The sequence below is a fragment of the Pteropus vampyrus genome, unplaced genomic scaffold (genome assembly GCF_000151845.1).
Source record: "Pteropus vampyrus isolate Shadow unplaced genomic scaffold, Pvam_2.0 Scaffold379, whole genome shotgun sequence".
NCBI lineage: Eukaryota > Metazoa > Chordata > Mammalia > Chiroptera > Pteropodidae > Pteropus > Pteropus vampyrus.
Genome location: NW_011889160.1, coordinates 315,883 through 333,978, shown reverse-complemented (window position 1 = coordinate 333,978; position 18,096 = coordinate 315,883). Strand labels below are relative to the sequence as shown.

The 18,096-nt window shown below is 41.7% G+C and overlaps 1 protein-coding gene and 1 pseudogene across 5 annotated transcripts in view; both read left to right on the top strand.

Annotated features, from left to right (window-relative positions):
- The window catches only part of WDR59 (WD repeat domain 59), a 73,616-nt gene extending 60,879 nt beyond the window's left edge, over positions 1 to 12,737 (top strand). For 4 of the 5 annotated variants that reach the window (XM_023523138.1, XM_011379924.2, XM_023523140.1 and 1 more), the window contains 7 exons: positions 1,135 to 1,216; positions 4,004 to 4,116; positions 5,295 to 5,445; positions 5,539 to 5,611; positions 6,610 to 6,736; positions 6,881 to 7,023; positions 11,923 to 12,737. In XM_023523138.1, coding sequence (XP_023378906.1) covers positions 1,135 to 1,216; positions 4,004 to 4,116; positions 5,295 to 5,445; positions 5,539 to 5,611; positions 6,610 to 6,736; positions 6,881 to 7,023; positions 11,923 to 12,158 — 925 coding nt within the window. In that variant the 3' untranslated portion in view covers positions 12,159 to 12,737. Of the gene's footprint in view, positions 1 to 1,134; positions 1,217 to 4,003; positions 4,117 to 5,294; positions 5,446 to 5,538; positions 5,612 to 6,609; positions 6,738 to 6,880; positions 7,024 to 11,922 lie in introns of those variants that run through there. The other variant, XR_002777161.1, reaches the window with a different exon arrangement.
- A 132-nt stretch (positions 12,738 to 12,869) lies between these two features.
- Positions 12,870 to 18,017, top strand: LOC111731491 (annotated as a pseudogene).
- The last annotated feature ends 79 nt before the right edge of the window (positions 18,018 to 18,096 follow it).

Genomic DNA, 18,096 nt, shown 5'->3' with positions numbered 1-18,096 from the left:
ACACCATACATAGTTATTACAATACTACTGATTATTCTCAAAGTTGTGTTTTCTAAAAAAGTATTTGAACCTTTTCTTCAAAAACAGTTTTAAGCGGGGAGGGGAAAGCAGTTTTGGGGAAGTACAGTGTGTTAGCTTTCTGTTGCAGCATGACAAATTACCAGCATGCTTTTATCATCACAGTTTTCCTGGGTTCGGAGTCTGGGTGCGGCTTAGCTGGGTCCTTGCCCAGGTCTCACCAGGGTGAAATCATGGAGTTGACTAGGTGGTGTGCTTATCCACTCCTGAGCATCCTCTTCCCAGCTCACTCAGGTTATGAACAGAATTCAGTTCTTTACACGCATAGAACCGGTTAATTTCATCTCCTTGCAGACCAGCAGCCGTGTCTCACGGCTGCTTCACTGTCTAAGATATTCTCTGATTAGGTCAGGCCCACTCAGAATAATCTCCCTTTTGACAAATTCAAAGTCGACTGATTAATAATATAATAATAACCTAATCATGGGAGCGATGTCCCACTAGTATTCATTGAATACTAGTGGGACATTGTATCAGCGGGGGGCTTATACAGTGTACCTAACAGCAGGGCAGAGCTCTTAGGAACGGTCTCAGAATTCTGCCTCCTAAACCCAATCTGTACAATAGAGAAAACAGAGCCACTTTGGTTAAAGGGAGTTGGGAGGCGAGTGACAAGCATACAGGGGCAGGCTGGTGGTTCCTCCTCCTCTTGGACTTGAACACGTGACAGAAAGTATTTGTTTTGTAGGATATACACAGTGTGCTCCTCTGTGTTAGAAACTACAGTGTTGCACTTGAATCCATTTTTATTCAACCGCTGTGCCTGGGGACTCCACAGGAAAGCAGGTTGGCAAATTGGTCTTTGAGTCTGGCCTCCTCTCCTGACTTCGGAGAGGTGAGATTTCTCCTTCTCTAGGCTGGAACCCACAGCATAACATCAGCCAGCAGTTAAGCATTTTCTTCAAGTCATGTAGAAAGGGAGCTTTAGGCCAATATGGGTAAAACATTTTGAGTGATAACCAAAAAGGCAGTTTTTAGTCTTATTTGTTAAACCAGGTATGATTGATTTAGGAAGTTAGACTAGAAAGAAACTTTAACGTTCTTTGTAAATTTCAGACTGAATGTAAATGATATTCAAGAGACGTGTCAGAAGAATGCGACGTCTGCCTTGCTGGTTGGAAGGAGGGACCTCGTTCAGGTATTATCCATCCCTTTTGCTGGAGATCGGGAATTTTCTTTTTGAGCAGATTGTTTTCACTTTATAGTGGTGGTTTAGTGACATTTCAAGGTGTGCCTCCTGTTTCGCAATTCTCATTTCTTTGCCAAACTGTAGGGCTAGAGCAGCTTTCTAAATCCCTTGGATATTTTTCTTATTAGTGCTAGTTGGGAAGGTCTTAAGTCACTTACTGAGTATTTTTTATTACATTTCTTTTCTAGTCTATACCATGGTGATTGTTACATACCTAAATTTGGGTATCTACATCTTTCCCATTTGTACCCTCAATTCTGTTTGTTTGTTTGTTTGGTTTTTACTTTTAAAAAGGCTTCATTTCATAAAAGCTTTACCAGAACATTCCTTGAGATTAAGGAGACATGTCGAGTTATAATATGATGTAATCTTTAAAAATTTAAATCTTCATTTTTGCAGGAACACAGTTGTCTATTAAAGCAAGCTGCCCTACATTGGTTTTTTTTTTTTTAACAGCTTTATTGAGATATAGTTTATATACCATGCAATTCATGCATTTAAAATGTACCATTCAGTGGCTTTTAGGTTGCTCTGCAGACTTTTGCAACCATCACCACAAATAAATTTAGACCATTTTCATTACTCTAAAAAGATACCCCACATTCCTTAGCTCTCAATCTCATTTTACCCCACCTGGCCCTAGGCAACCACTAATCTATTCTCTGTCTCTATTGTACCTTTTATTTTTTAGTGTGAGGATTAGATTAAGCAATGGACACTACTAACTACTATCCTATCTGCTCAGTTTTCCCCCTCATAACCCTCCAAATGACCCAGAGCTAAGGCCTTCCCTTGATTTTTATCTGAGTAAAAAAAAATCCCTAAGATTTCCATTTGTATTCTAATAAACAAATGTTTGCCCCAAACCCTTTTAAGTGAATTTTAGTCATGGATATAATGTTTCTATAAGGACCCAGGCACTTAAAGTTCTGTGAACAGCGAGAAGTCAAAAAGAAGTAGTAGAATTATTGTGGAATTTATAGCAAGATGTATAGGTCCAGCTCAGCTCCCTAGGGGTGTGACTCTGGGCAAATTATTTGAGACTCTCTCAGCCTCTGTGTGTATTTGTAAAATGGGAACCATAAGAATAATTACCTCATAGGATTGGTGAGAAGATGCAATAAATACAATACGAAGGCAAACCCAATGCTCGTGTTCCAAAAACATTCTCTTAAGAAGACTTACTTCCTAAAGTGTTTTGTTTTTTATATTTTCATTAAGTTGATTCAGAAGATCAGGCTAGTCCAAGTGAAGTGGAAGTACCCTTTCCTGGGTTCAGACAGGCCCGAGTTTAAATCTAAGCTCTGTCACTTTTTTGTTGTGTGGTCCTAGGCAGCCACCTCCTCTTTCTGAACCTCAATTTCCTCCATTATAAAATAGGAACAATACTTCTAAGGTCCTTATGAGAACTAAGGTAAAAATATAAAATTCCCATACCTATATCCGATAGATGGTAAGTACCCAATATATGATGCAATTACTGCTGTTCTTCTTACAATCATCATCATTCGTGGTATGGTACTCTTTAGTGGTATGGTACTCTTTAGTGGGCCAGTAATGACGTCGATGCAAATGCTTAATTTTTAAAAATTCTTTATGCACATGTCGAAGATGATGTGCCTATAATTATGTGAAGAGTTGCAGAAATAAACTTAACTGTCAACTATTTCTGTTGAAGGCATTAGGAAATGTGTATTATGAGTGAAGAAATAACATGCCTAAGTTGTCAGCCGGGGTGGTAAACACCCTTTCTGTCCCTTTCAGCAACCATTCAGGTGGGTCATTGATGATAGAGAGGAACAGAACCTCGGGTCTCTCATTTGAACCAATACTTGTGTGCATCGTTTAACCATGTTGGTGCCACATAATTTAATTGACTTTTTAAACATATCTGATGTGTTTCTCTACCTGTTTTTCACTATTTTTATTTACTTGTTCTTTTTTTTCTTAGATTATAAACTCCTTGATTTAAAATCTGTACTTCTTCCATTTGGGTATCTCACAGTCTAGTATAGTGCCTTCCAATCAGTGGCCATACAATGACGTGTTGCTACTGAGAAAGATTTCCCAAAAGCACTGCTCCAGTTTTAAATGTATGGAGCTGGGTGGGCACTGTTGACGTCATGATGTATTTTGTGTGTGCTGAATCTTGGGTTTGATAGATACTTAATTGACATTCATTTCTGTTTGATGACTCTAAGCACCATGAGATTCCAAGTTTGGAGATATTCCTCAGATTTGATGTCATCAGAAAAGAAAGCCAAGTCTATTTTGTCTTGGCCTGTTTTTTTCTGTAGCTTTGGAGAGTATAATGAAACTCTTTTAAGGAAAACAACACAGTTTTTCATTATTTGGCTAAAGAAGGACAGATCTTAAATGTGAAGCAGGATACTTTTTTCTCTCCCTGTCAGTTCACTAATGAAGCAGCAGAAAAAGAGACATGAATTAGCAGCTAAATAGACAACATGTTAAAGTTATTGCATGGTGTCATTTCTCCGAAGTTTGCTTAATGAAAGTTTTTAAGGCTAGTGTTTCTCAAATGTTATAGTCCTCTGAGAATCTTGTTAAAATTCCAGTTCTGATTCAGTAGGTCTGGAGTGGGCCCTGAAATTCTGTATTTTCTGGCTGTGAGAGTAGTAAGGGCGGGGTGTAGGTAAAGAGAGGTGGGGTTCTTTCATACTTCCCGTCCCTGTCCTCACCGATCTCAGTTTGGGTGTTTCTTTTTGATTTGTCCAGGTTTGGTCGCTGGCTACGGTAGCTACAGATCTTTGCCTTGGTCCAAAGTCTGACCCAGATTTGGAAACTCCCTGGGCTCGACATCCATTCGGGCGACAGCTGCTGGAATCCCTGTAGGTTTTGAGACATAAACGTGAGGAAAATGAGAGGTGGAAGTGAGGTCTTTCCTTTCTGTGGCACAGCAGTTTCTGTGCGTAACTAACTTCTCGTAGCAGAAGGAACTGTAGAGTATGTGGCATCTGGAACAAGGATTTGAGACTCACATGTCCCGTAGAGATTTATGCATTCATTAGCCCGTAAGTCTGATCGCAAGAGTTTGCGCTCTTGAGATGGTAAATGTCTTGGATCCCATAGACTTTCGCCCCGAGAGCAGATTAGAGAATTACGTATTGGCTTTCATGTTTTCCAAAAGCCGTGATGCTTTCACCGTATTAAGCAATTTAGGAAAATATTGAATTCATATTGCACTGAAATATGGCCCAAGTCCTGACAGAGAAGGAAGCTCCGCTTGCTTCAGGAGGAGGTTGGCTTTACTTACTGACTGAGGCCAGACCTGGTTCACACGTGCTCTCGCTTCGGTTGCCTCGTGGTAACGCAGGGATGACAGTGCTTGTTCTGCCCACTTCATGTGAGGCTCAAATGAGATAGTGAGTGTACAAGCACCTTAAAAAGTATTAAAGACAGTGCTCGGTAGGAAGGTATCAGAATTCCATCACAGAGGCCAAGCACCTCACATTCTGGTGGGTGGTCCTGAAAGGTGGAAAGGGGGTGCGAGTACCTAAAAGGTAAAACTGTTTCTTATTGTTATAATTTAATAGCTCGTCTTCCTAATTCCACCTCCCGAGTCTGTCTGCTCGCTGTACTGTGGTGGTGCAGTGTTCTCCGAGGACCTTCACATAGCTTTAGGTTATATGAATGAAGTTTATAGGAACCTCCCAGAAGGCAGTAGAGTTGGGAGAGAGCATTTATGGCCTCACTCAGGTGTTAGTTTAGTGTACTTAGTTCTTGAGAAGCTACGTTCGGGTCTGGACCCATGCCTGGATGCCAACCAGAAACTTTCAGATTGGTTTTCTAAGTCATTTGTAATACTTATATTTTATTCCAAAGCAAATGTAGCCAAACCCAAAGTAGATCTGCATCTGTAGTAAGCCCTGGTTCCCGATGGGGTTTTTGGGGAAGACTTAAGCATCCTCTCTTTCTGTCCCTATGGCAGCAGCCCACCACGATTGTGCTCGTATCCTCCTCCCATCCCGTCTCTTGACTTGTTCTCTCTCCTCTCAACTCTCTCTAGGTTGGCTCATTACTGCCGACTCCGCGATGTCCAGACGCTGGCGATGCTCTGCAGCGTGTTCGAAGCCCAGTCTCGGCCTCAGGGAATACCAAACCCTTTCGGGCCCTTTCCCAGTCGCTCATCAAATCTTGTAGTGTCCCATAGTCGATACGTAAGCTCGTGGTTTTCTGGTTTGTGTCTGACTTTTCCTAAGGGTAAACGTCATGGGGAACGATCTCTGATGCTGCTCCTGTTTGTTCTGCAGCCCAGCTTTACCTCCTCCGGTTCCTGCTCCAGCATGTCGGATCCAGGGCTCAATACCGGTGGCTGGAACATAGGTTGGTACGGAACTGACACAGTCCACGCTGTCTGCTTAGTTCTCTAAAAGCTGTGTGCAAATTGTTAATAATCTGTAATCTTTTGTCGATGAATATTCTCTACATTTTTCCTTGTTTCTCATTTTTTAAAAAATTTAGTACGATGGCGATACTGTGGTCAGAAAGGCCTGGAGTTTCACGTTTGAACAGGCCAATTTCTAGAAGGTCTTTGTGCCTTTCTGGGTTGCTTTTCATCCCATAACCTTGAGAAACTGACAGTGAGACTTCCCAGTGTTCACCCCAGAAACTTAACCCCGTCCTTTCTCCATCATACACCCCTTCCATAGTCATCCGTCACTTCCTGTTATCTGTCTCTTCCCGTGTACCTCTTCCACTGTAGAGAAGTAAGGCGAAACCTGATTCCAGGTGGCCATAAAGGTCTGTTTACTGAGTAGATGCATTTGTGTTTTCTGGATTTTTAAAATTTCTTTTTTTCAAAAAAGATCGTATTTTCTTGATTGTAAAAGTAATACATGCATAGTGAAGAAAAGAACAGAACACAGTCTCAGAGAAGAAAATAGTCATCACCGATCGTCCTGCCTACAAATAACATGTTATCATTTCAGAACATTTTCTTTCAATCTTTGCGTATGTGGAGTCTGAGGGGTCTTTCTGTGTATGTGATTTTGTGTTCGGTTTTTAATTTTATGAGCATTTTCTAATGTCATTTAAAAAGTCTTTATAAATAATGACTGCCTAATATTCTACTATATCACTATACCATAATTTGCTTAATCATTATGCGTATACTTAATTATCAGGTTACTGTAATAATAAATACCTAGACAAAAAGGTAAAGCTAGAGAAGACTTCTATTTAGTTATATTTTTCAAGATTTTCAACTTGGCTTATTTTTATTTTAGGGAATAAATTGGGCACACACTGCTTTATGAGAGTTTTCAGAGATTTTCCATGTCTTCTCTGATTTCCTTCTTCCCTTCCCATTCGATTTTCTTCAGCGGGGAGAGAAATAGAACACATATCTTCACCTTGGGGAGAGTCTTCACCGGAAGAAATCCGCTTTGGAAGTCTGACCTACAGTGACCCTCGGGAGCGAGAACGTGACCAGCATGATAAAAATAAAAGGTAACGACCTTCCCACAATTTCATAGTGCTTAGATTCTCCAAAATTAGGACTCTTGCATTAAGAAAAGTATAACAAGTGCCATTCAGTGTTTAGCTTGTTTTTTCTTAAAGGAGCTGACAGGAGATCTTTTGAATTCTATCCAGGCTCCTGGACCCTGCCCATGCCCAACAATTTGATGACTTTAAGAAATGCTATGGAGAAATCCTCTACCGCTGGGGGCTGAGAGAGAAGCGAGCGGAAGTGCTGAAGTTCGTTTCCTGTCCCCCTGACCCTCACAAAGGGATCGGTGAGTCTGCATGTTTTTCTTTTCCTGTCATTATCTGAAAGCTTCTATAATTCAATTTGTCCGTAACATAAGACTTGGAATGAAATTTTAGTTTCTCTTTTATAAGCAGAAATTTCTGAAGCATTTCAGTCTATTTTAAACTTTGTGAAAAACCTTGCATTTTATGAGAAGATTAAATTTTTATTGCAACAGAAGTAGTTTTATATGAAATCCTCAGGTATTGATTGGAAGTAGGGCTATTTATTTATTTATTCAACTAATATCTATCAAACTCCTCTTCGTCAGTGTTACGACATTCCTTCCCTTCGTGGAACTTAGAGTTTAGTGGAGGAGAAAAATTAAATAATTAAAAATTATGATGAGTATTTAAGAGCAAACGGAAAAGATTTGGGGGCAGGGAGAGCAGGGAGAAAAATTTTAGAAGATGTATTGAGGTGTATTGGGAAAGGCCTCCCTGTGGAGCCAAGGTCTGAGACAAGGGGCCATCCGTGCCGAGGGCAGCAGGAAGCGCTTCCATGCAGTGGGAGCAGGCCTGTGGGAGAAGAAACTTGTTATTTTAAACAAGGAAGCCCAGAGTGGCTAGAACGCAGTGAGTGAGAAGAGTGGTATAAAATTAGATTGTAGGATAATTAGGGACTTGTAAATAAAGAATTTGGATTGTATTCTAAGTCCAGTGGTAAGCTTCAAAGGGCATTAAGAAGTAAGTGACTGCTCTGGTTTCCATTTTAAGAGGTTTGTGTTAGCTCTTATGTGAAGAAAGGATTAGAGGAGCACAGTAGAGGTAGGAAGACCGTTTGAGGACTTAGAGTGGTCAAGAGAGAGCAACAGCCTAGTCTAGGGGTCAAATCAGCGGTGGTGGGGAGAGAGGAATAGATTAAAGATAGATAGTAGAGGTAGATTCAACATGGATGTGGGGTTGAGGAAGACACAAAGCTTAGATAATTCCTAGGTTCCAGCTTGAGCAACTGGGTAGAGGTAGGTTAGTCCGGGTTGGAGCTTCAGGAGTGTTGTCTCCAAGAAGAAGACATTGAAAAAATAGGTAGTGTATTTTGGTGTCCAGTGTATTTATTGTAGACTCAGATATTTAAGGGAGCATTTAGAGATGAATTATTGGTAAGTACATAGCAAACTAAGCAAATGAACAAAACAAGATAGTTACCAACTGTAGGAAAAGCAAAATGTGCAAGAAAAGAAAAGTTATCTTGATACAAGGCTTGATAAATAATATAAAAACAGAAGACTGATCCGACCAAATGATAATAGAACTGTCTAGGGAAGATGAGGGAGAGGTGGTATATGTGTGCAGTTGGGGAGACTGGGAGTGAACGAGAACTTCCACTGCAGAAAGTCAGTAGGTAATGCTAAAATATGAAAATTAAGATAGAAGGTAAAAACAGAAGAAACAGTTAAAAGGGCTGGAAGGATTTTGCTAGGGAGTGATGGACGTGGGGATGGAAGGGAATTCTGTTTTGGTAATAAGACATAGTAGAGAGTATTTGACTCTTTAAGTTATGCATGTGTATATACTTTCACTTAAAGAAACAAGTAGGCCAGAGTAATACATAGATTTAGATGTTGAATAAAAGGATTATTATAACGGATTATTTTAGTGTGTGCGCTAGAAGAAATGCCAAAACACCAAAGGCTATATGTATATGGGCAATATATTTTTCAGAGCATCTAAATGTATGAAAGCATATCAGGGAAGATTAACGATGGGCTGAAGCAATTTTGTCTTTCAAAATTAGTTTTCAGGAAAATATGTGAATCACAGAGACATGTAACTGATGTATTAATACACTAATCAGCTAAGCTCTTATTGACATCTTACTATTATAAAGAATCATGCTGGGTTCTGTGGGCTGTACTGTGCAGTTTGGGTGGGTGGATCAAGAAGTCTATAATCCAATAAGAGAGATGAAACATTAGCTATGAAGACTTAAGTGATATTCAAAAATGAATAATATGTCCTAATACCATTACAAACATTATTACAAGATTTAGAAGGGGGGAGATTATGAAAGATAGATCCACAGACAAAAACATTAAGAAAAATATTTTCATCCTTAAAGTTTTTACTCTTTGGAAGAGTCAGATTGCTCAAATACAGGAAACAGCGGGTATTGAAAAAAAATACAGTAAGGTTACCAAGGCTACCGTTGGTCTCCTCAGGGTGGAAAATGAGCAATTTCCTCTGGCGCTTGTCACATCTGCAAGGGTCATCCTGTATCAGCAGCAAGTTTGAGGGGTAAAGTTATTTTCATTTAGGAGATTAGATGTTTATAGAAAGGACTTACAGCTTCATTTATTTTGAGGAGAAAATGCTAGGCATAGTATTCTTTAAAAAGAAAAATCTCGCTTCATTTATTTTGAGGAGATAATGCTAGGCATTGTATTCTTTTGAAAAAAATCTCTGATTTTCGATTCTGTTTTTTCCATTGTGGTATGTGGCTCTTGGTTGTAATGGTGGCTGAGCAAGGTTATTACTTTGCTTTGTCAGTCCTGGACCCAGTTCCTGCCCCAGAGGTGCATATCTGCTCACCTAAATTTTATACAGCATTTTTCTGCTTTAGCAGATTGATTTATTGTCATTTATGTGGCTGGTTTTATTTACATTTGTGTAATAGATGATGTTTATTAATACTCTTCTGTATGGTTAACAAACTGGAGACCTATGACACTAAGCCTTTGGAGTTAACTTCCTCCTGGAGGTTTCGTGAAGCCTCAGGAATCATAATTTGATCTTTCTGCTGTGTGCCAGTCTTTTTACTGCCTTATTGTCTATTAGGAACCAAAAATGATCCATTCCACCGCTACCAGGTTTCCCCAGCAGGGCCCGTACCTGTGGTTGTATGCCTCTTTCCTTGAGATTCCTGTTTGTCAGTGTTCCCGTAAAAGACACCTTTGTGATTCTGAACACACTGTGTCCCTTTGTATCACCTAAAGTGCCGAAGCTAACGTGTATACCAGCATGGCCCAAAGGTGTCCGTACTTCCTTCTCAACTGTTAACTCATGGCCAGTCCATTATGTGTAACACTAAGAGGCAAGAAAGAAATATTAAAATTATGCTCAGTGACTTAGTGTTTCTGTATTTTCTATCTTTGTGAATTTATATTCACTTAAAAGTTGTACACATCCCCAAAGATTTTCATTAGTTAACTAAATGAAATATTAGTTCAAGATATTAAAGTTAATAAGGATGTTAGAAATTATGTTTAAGCTGACGCACTGTAGAGAAACATAATTACTAATGATACGTTGAATTTTTCAGAGACGACATTTTAATAATTTCACCCAGAGATGGAGAATAATCAAGTTTATGTTTACCGTTATCTCAAGTGCCAAAGAACAACCCTTTTTAAAAGACATGTTATTATAATTCCATTAACTTGTACACATAATTTTTACAGTCTCATAATTTTAAGTGTTGACTCCTGTCAAACCAATAAAACCAGTAAAGGAAATTTAAGAAATTTAAACTAATTAGGCTTTTTACGAGAACATAAACTGAAGTCTTATGTAACATAAAAAGTTGTTCTGAGAGCGTGAAGACATAGCTATTTTTAAATCAAAATTACGATTTACCTTAACTAGGACTACCATAAAATTTTCTCTGTAGTTACCATGTATTTAAAAAGTATTTAGTAGTACGTTTTTATGACAACTAATTGTCACAAAACAGAGAAACTGGCTGTGACAGAAGAAAGGACCTTTTCTCTATTGTGAGAGATGGACAAAAAGAACAGACCCAGGGAGACTTGAGAGTTTGGTGGCAGAGGGATGAAGGGGCCCTATTGGAAGGCTTCATTTTCTCAGGGAGGTGAGAGAAGAGGCCATCGGGTGTCAGAGAGGGGGGAGCAAAGGTGTGAGGGGGGCGTCTTTGGAATGCAGTGGGTATGAAGTAGCCATCTGGAGAATGGAAGAGAAGCAGCAGCAGACCACTGCGTAGGGCTGGGAGTCCGTCCGTGGTCTTGTGTTTAGTGAGAGGCACATTGTGACGGTCTGCCTTCCCTCGGGATCACTCCGGGGCAGACATGGAGGTGTGGGCAGGTGATAGGGCTCATGCAGTTTGAGGTTTTGCCAGGTGGTACCGTGGAGGGAGAGACGGGCAAAGATGTTGAGGATGTTTGCCAAAAAGTAATTATAAAGCTAGGTCATGTAATTCAGGCTGACCAAAGGAGAAATTGCGGCCGGAAGGGGGCTGATTAGATTAGAGATGAGAGGGCAGAGGCCTGAGAGGGAGGGAGGCTGGTGAAACCAGATGGCATTAGCTTCAAGAGGAAAGGTGACAGTCTGGAGGCATAATGGGGCCTGTGCCCTCCCCTCCTGCCCCTGCCCCTTCTGAGAAAAGTACGTAGAGCACATAGGAAGCTTGTGTTCCAGGTGGCACAGAGGAAGGCTAAGCAGGGACGGGAAAGGCTCCCCGGAGCAGCAGGGGTGAGCGGGGGGACACGGACAGTGAACGTGGGTTGCCTGGGCTCATGGTGGTGATGGAGGCAGACTGAGATGAGTGGTCGGTGGGATTAGCCCTCAGGAGGCTAGGGACCGGTCGTAGCAGAACGGTCTTGACTGCATCTCCGCGGCACCGTGGTGCCCTGACTTGGTCAGGGAAGAGATGGTAAGACCAGTCAGCTCTTGCCTGAGTGTTTGAGTCCGTCAGTTTTTTCAGCACGGCTTGTTAGTCGCCTGCCGTGTGCCAGGCCACTGCTTATAACACTTACTAAGATTGCAGAAGGGGTTCTGCTACTTAAAACAGAAAATTGAAAACCATTGGTCTAATATAATAGGCTCCTGCAGAGTCCTAAGGTGAATACACCTTTCCTAGCTCACAGTGCCCGGTTTGCTTTTGCAGAACTAAACTCATGTCTCTTGTTTTGGCTGTTTCCACCTGCTTCCAGAGTTTGGCGTGTACTGCAGCCACTGCCGGAGCGAGGTCCGTGGCACGCAGTGCACCATCTGCAAAGGCTTCACGTTCCAGTGTGCCATCTGCCACGTCGCCGTTCGAGGATCATCCAACTTTTGCCTGACCTGTGGGCATGGGGGACACACCAGCCACATGATGGAGTGGTTTAGGACCCAGGAGGTGTGTCCCACTGGGTGTGGGTGCCACTGCCTGCTGGAAAGCACTTTCTGAACTTACAGACTGTGAGAGTCATTGGAAGTCCCAGAGGACCCCGTAAGTGCCGGTGACAAGCTCTCTGCCAGGCGAGAGGCTGCAGAACCCATTGCTAACTAGAGTGGAGTATAGTCCTGTCACGGACTGTGCAGCACCAGCCGTCACGAGCCTTGGCCTCTCCTCTGTTGGCTGTTGGTGGCACGGATGGCGCTGGAAGAGGACGGTGGCAGAGCTGCAGAGCTGCAGAGCTGCAGAGCTGCAGAGCCGGGTGGAAGTTTTCTTGGAAAAAAGCACCTGCCCCCAGAGCCGTGTTTACTTGAAACTACTGAACAGCATCGTTTCTGATGCCATCACAGAGACCAAGGTCAGATGTAGAAGACAGTCTCCCGAGCCAAAGGACAGTGGAGATTAATTTAGTTGACAAGTTGGCCTATGACATAAGTTGGTATATTTTCTGAACTGATGGCTATTGGTCTTTTAAAATATGCTTAAATTATAAATGTATGATGTACTTAAGGATTAAGATGTATTTTTTGTTCCTTATTTCTTTCATTTGCTCTCCCTCGACTAATAAAAATCTAATAATTATTTAAAAAAGAGAGACAGAAAGTCGAATGTTTTAGTGAACCTTTTTTTTTACCCTACTTCTAACTGTGAAGTTAACTTTTGGGTCGGAACAAAGTCGATGTCAGATTATCAAAGGAAATGCTGATTTACTTTTGTCATCTGGTAGGAGAACATAGAATCTGACATCTGAGGTTCTTCCCAAGCCCGAGAGTCTTTTAATCATTTCTTTCAGCCAAAGGAAAATGAGACGGCATCGCACTGTCGACGTAACAGCCTCGTTACTGCTGTGCAGGTCGGCTGGGCTCGGTGAGTTCCACTCTTCCCTGGGCTCCTGCCCAGCCTTTGCCCTGTGTTTATCTGCGTTCCCACTGGTTATGACTCAGATATCCACCAGTTCTTCAGAATCATTTCAATGCTTCGTGTTTCATATGGGCCAGAAAAAAGAAATCTTCTTTTTTGGTATTTCTACTGAAATTTACATTTGTTTCTTAGAATTTTACAATTCCAGATTGATTAACTTAGGAAATATAGCTACATGTCTCAAAATGTGTTGTACATCACTGTTTTAAACTGTAGGTCAGGACCCAATAATGGACTGTGAAATCAATTTAGTGAGCATTAAAAAAGTGAAATAGAGTAGAAGAAAAACGATCAGAATTACAATACATAGGGGAAATATTGTTTTATGTAACTTGTTCACTAGTGTATACATGCAAACTTGCCAACGTGTATAGTGGGTCACAGTGTAAATTAATTTCTTACTTAGGTCAAATCATTTTTCAAACAGTTTAAAACATTTTTATGGACAGTGTTTATACTTTGTCCCCTGTGTTACTGGATGCAAAGCACCTTGACATAAGAAAAGCCTAGATCCTGTACAGTGAGAACAGAGGGTTAACCCTGGGTTCTGATCTGAGGTTAGATACCAATGTCTGTACAGAGTGAGCTGAATAACTGGGTGCAGCAAGCACATTGCGGGGCTGATAAAGGAGGCAGCCAAGGAAATCTAAATTCGTTCACTCTTTGCCTGTCACTCGTTTGTATTGATGCTGCTGTAATGGCGATCACAGGCTGACTAATTTACGCTGAGGTGAAGGATCCGTTGTGTTCCTCCCGAAATCACACCATTTGCAGAGAACAATCTTTTTCTGTTCACCACTGCTCAAGCTAATGCAAAAATCTGTCCCTGTCTGTCCCCATCAAGAATTACATGTGTTTATTGTTTTAGTTTATTGTTATAGGAACCTTGCCTTCTAAAACTGGGGAAACCTTAATAATGAATTTTAAGAACTTTAAAGCTTAAAACATTACATAAAGTCTTCTTTCAATACATGTATTCCTTTTGAATTTCCAAATTTCCAGGGCAAAAGCCTAATATTTAAAAAAATATTCACTGTTTGGAAACATGTTGGTCTGAGTGCTGGCTATGGTCGATATTCTCTCTGCCCTCTGATTAGATTATTACAATCACCTCAGACCTTTTTTCTTTGTTTGTTTTTTAAAATAATACGAGCTATGTTCCAAAGTACCTTTGGACCTGGCAAGGAAAACAGGGCTAGCAGCCATATTTGCGTACCAGAAACAGAGTTGCTTAGGTGGCCTGCTGTAAAGAATGTGGGAGGGGGAACCACCAGCTCAATTTTGTCTCCTGTCCTCAGTCCCCCCAAAACACAAGTGGCATAATGCTGTCCTTGGTAATGCCACGGAGATAGAATCAATGTTGCTTTACATTTTTATTTGAAAAATTTCATCTAATATAAAAATGCGTTCAGTCTGAAGATGCTTTTCTTTCAGTGATTCCCTGGGTGGCTGGCGGGATTTAGGAGAGAGCTGGTTCCATTTCAGTGGCTTAAAGCAGCGAGAACTTGAGGGAGAGACAGGAGTCATTCATTTTATCAGAAGACTGATGCTGAAGGGTCGGGGAGCTCACCAGTGGCCTCTCTGTGACAGAACAGTTTCTTAGCAGATTGATTTTTCTAGCAGTGGAAAAATTGTGCAGAAAATAGTTATAAATAACAGCCTCTACTTTATGGCTTACCGATTCTTAACCTTCCTCAAAGTTGGAGCTGGCAGTAGGGTCTTATACACACACTCAGAGGACAGATCCCAGAGGAGAAAACACACACCTTGGTTTCCTCATTCTCCTTAGAATCTACTGTCCTTATCAGAATCGGAAATCAATCTATCCTCTTGGCATTCCGTAATACTGGTGTGGTTTATTTCATCACAGTGGTACTGATTTGATATTTTTCCTTAAATCTAAGAAAGTCTGATTTAATTCATCAAGTATTTAACATGAGATGAGCATTTGGACAAAGGTGAATATAGAGAATGTGGTCTGTGCCCTGCTGGAATGCAGAATCTAGCAGGAATTTAAGTGTTTACATAAATGCTAGTGACCTCTGAGGGAAGGAAGGAGTAACTCCATTGAGGGCAGAGACCGTACAGAGGCGGCTTTGACTGAGCTTAAGGGTGAGTGTTCTTCAGGTGGGGAAGAGCGGGAAGGCACAGGGAAGGGTTAAGCCAAGGATGGACAAGCAGGTGTGGTACCTGAGGGCACCGTACGTGGTTTCTTACAGGTGGGGCTTAGGCTGGGGCTGAGAATTAAGGCTGGGGAGCAGGGCAGGAGTCAGCATAATGGGTCCCCAGCACTGTGCCGAGGTGTCTGGGCTTTACCTGTACGTCAGGTCTCCTCAGTCTTTCACCATCTGCCAACTGCATAATGGCTATTTTGCACAAATACAGACCATCGATTTTAACTTTAAAAAAAAGTCAACAGAAATGTTTAAATGAATCCCATCAGTCATCATCAAAGGCTGTATCTTTCACCAAGGTTTCCTTATATTTGGCTTGATGATGTATAACATAAACTGTAGGGGAGGTTCCATATCTGGTCCATTTTAATTCCCTCCTTCCCGCCACCCCCCCCACCCTTTAACTAGAAAAATCCAAAACTCATAGGTCATCGAGACACAGCAGGTGTTTGGTAGTTATTGAACACTAATCAGTGTCTCTGTCTACAGTTTCTTGATATTCTTGATATTTTGATATTATAAAATTCTTGATATTTTTGATTCAAATATGGATAATAAGTTGTGGAGAGCTTTTCCTCCGAAGACTTCATTCAGCATTTTGTCCACTTGGCGGATGAGCACATTTCTCAGAAACTGAAGGAGCAATAATTGGATTCCCAATCCCCATTTGTTCTGCTGCAGCATTTGGCTGTGCTTTTAAAGATATGCCCAGGAAGAATGTCATCTGCTCCTTTTTCTAATAAGTGAAGAAAATCCTCAGGTTTGGGAAAGACTCAAATACTGGTCAGTCATGTCATTTACAGCACAGTTCATTCTTAAGAACTAATAACCTCAACGTCACGTAGCTTCTTCTCCATCTCTGTTGATAAATTTAAACTGTTTCGTACTGATACTATTTTGCACTTGGTCTTAAAAGCACTAGATTGATTTCCGGAGAGGCCACGTATTGTTATCGATGATATTAGCCATGATTTGATGAAATTTTGTAAACTCTGCACTGGGGAATGGTTGCAAGAGCTGCAAGTGGATAACCAGTCCAATAAGATCTGATTTCAGATATTGATTTCAGGTATTTCTCATCCTACCTCCTGTTCATAGTCTTCTTTTCAGTTACACACTCCACATGGTTACACCCGAAGATTCAGTTTTCCCGGTATATAGTCGTAGTCCATGTTTTCTCCAAAGTCCAGTTCCTCGTTTACATCCAGGATGCATTCCACGTGTTGGTTATTACTTTTACCACTATTTTTATTTTCAATTAACCCTTTTGAGCTGTCGATCCATTTTTGTAAATTGGAGCCATGCTCCACACTGGTAATAATGAAAATGCAAATTTAATAGACAACGTACGCATCTGATAGACAAGAAAAAATGGCCAACGTAGTCTTTACATGCACATGTACAATATTTGAGGATATGATTAAGAAGTAATAAAGCTCTTCCCTTCTACGGCCATCACTGACGCGCCAGTGGCCAAAGTGAAGTTCAGTTCCTTTGTGACTCCTGACTGGAACAAAGTCTGTAAAAGACATTTCGATGTACCTTCCCACATTCTCAGGAAGATCATGTCTTCCCCTCTTTCCAAAGAGCTGAGACAGAAATACAGTGTTCAGTCCATGCCCATCTGAGAGGATGGTGAAGTTCAGACTGTGCGAGGACACCGCAAAGGGCAGCAACCTGGGAAGTTGCTGCAGGTTTGGAGGAGAAATACGTCCTCTGCACCGAATGAGTGCAGCGGGAGAAGGCTGGCGGCACGACTGTTCGCGTGGGCACTCGCCCCAGCAAGGTGCTTATCGCTAGGCCGAAGCTGGACAAGGACCGCAAAGAGGCCCTTGGACGTAAAGCCAAATCTCACCAACCTGTAAAGGAAAAGAGTAAATATAAGGAAGATGCCATGGAGAAGATGTGGGAAGAAAGTAATCTTATGTACAGCTTTCATTAAAAACTATTAAAATGAAAAAAAAAAAACCATTTAGAAATGAGATATTTATTAAAATTATGGTTAATGTGTCAAATTTAAGAAAAAAATAGAAACACACACACACACACACACACACACACACAATTATTTATCATTTTCTCCGGGAAGGCTCGACTATCGCAGACCAATTGGGGAGACCAAGGGTTTGAGGATCTCACTTGAGAAATAACTGCTGCAGGTGACGGGGAGCCATTGAAGAGTGTTCAATGGGAGAGTGACGGGTCAGGTTTTAATCTGACCATGTGCAGGTTAGAGGTGGAGAGACTGTGGAAAGGGATGCTGGTTGAGAGTGTATTTCTGTGCCCTAATTAAAATGGCGACAGTGGGGAAGAAGAGTGGGGTGAAAGAGCCAAGAGATCTCTAGGGAGTAGAATTGACAAGACTGAGCTCACCCTGGGTTTGAGGCTACGAGAGGAATGGCTCATGGCTGTGCCCGAGCAATCGCTGGCCCTTGCCCGCCCATCTGTCGTAAGGGCAGACTCCTTAGTTGGCCTCACATCCAGGAGGCCTCACTTTTCTCTTGCACTGGGGCTCCCAGGCTTCACCTCCGTCTCTCCAGTGTGCTTTCTGCAGATGGCGCAGCTGGGAGTTGCTACCAGGTACCTGAAATGAGGCTGTCTTTGTGTCTAGGAGCCCCTGAGGGGGTTTTTTCCTGGGCCCTACACCACCACTGGTTTTCTGCCTCCTTCCTAACCACTCACCTCCCAAGCCACTAAAGTCTAGCCAGGCTTGCTTGGGCCCCTCCTGCTCCCTTGGCCTGCCTGGGGCAGTGTTGAAATGCATCCTCATCATCGCTTCCGCCCCTTCAGCCCTTCATTGCACAGGAGGAAGGAAAGCTCAGAGAGGGGAAGTAAATAAAGTCTCAGCTCACATA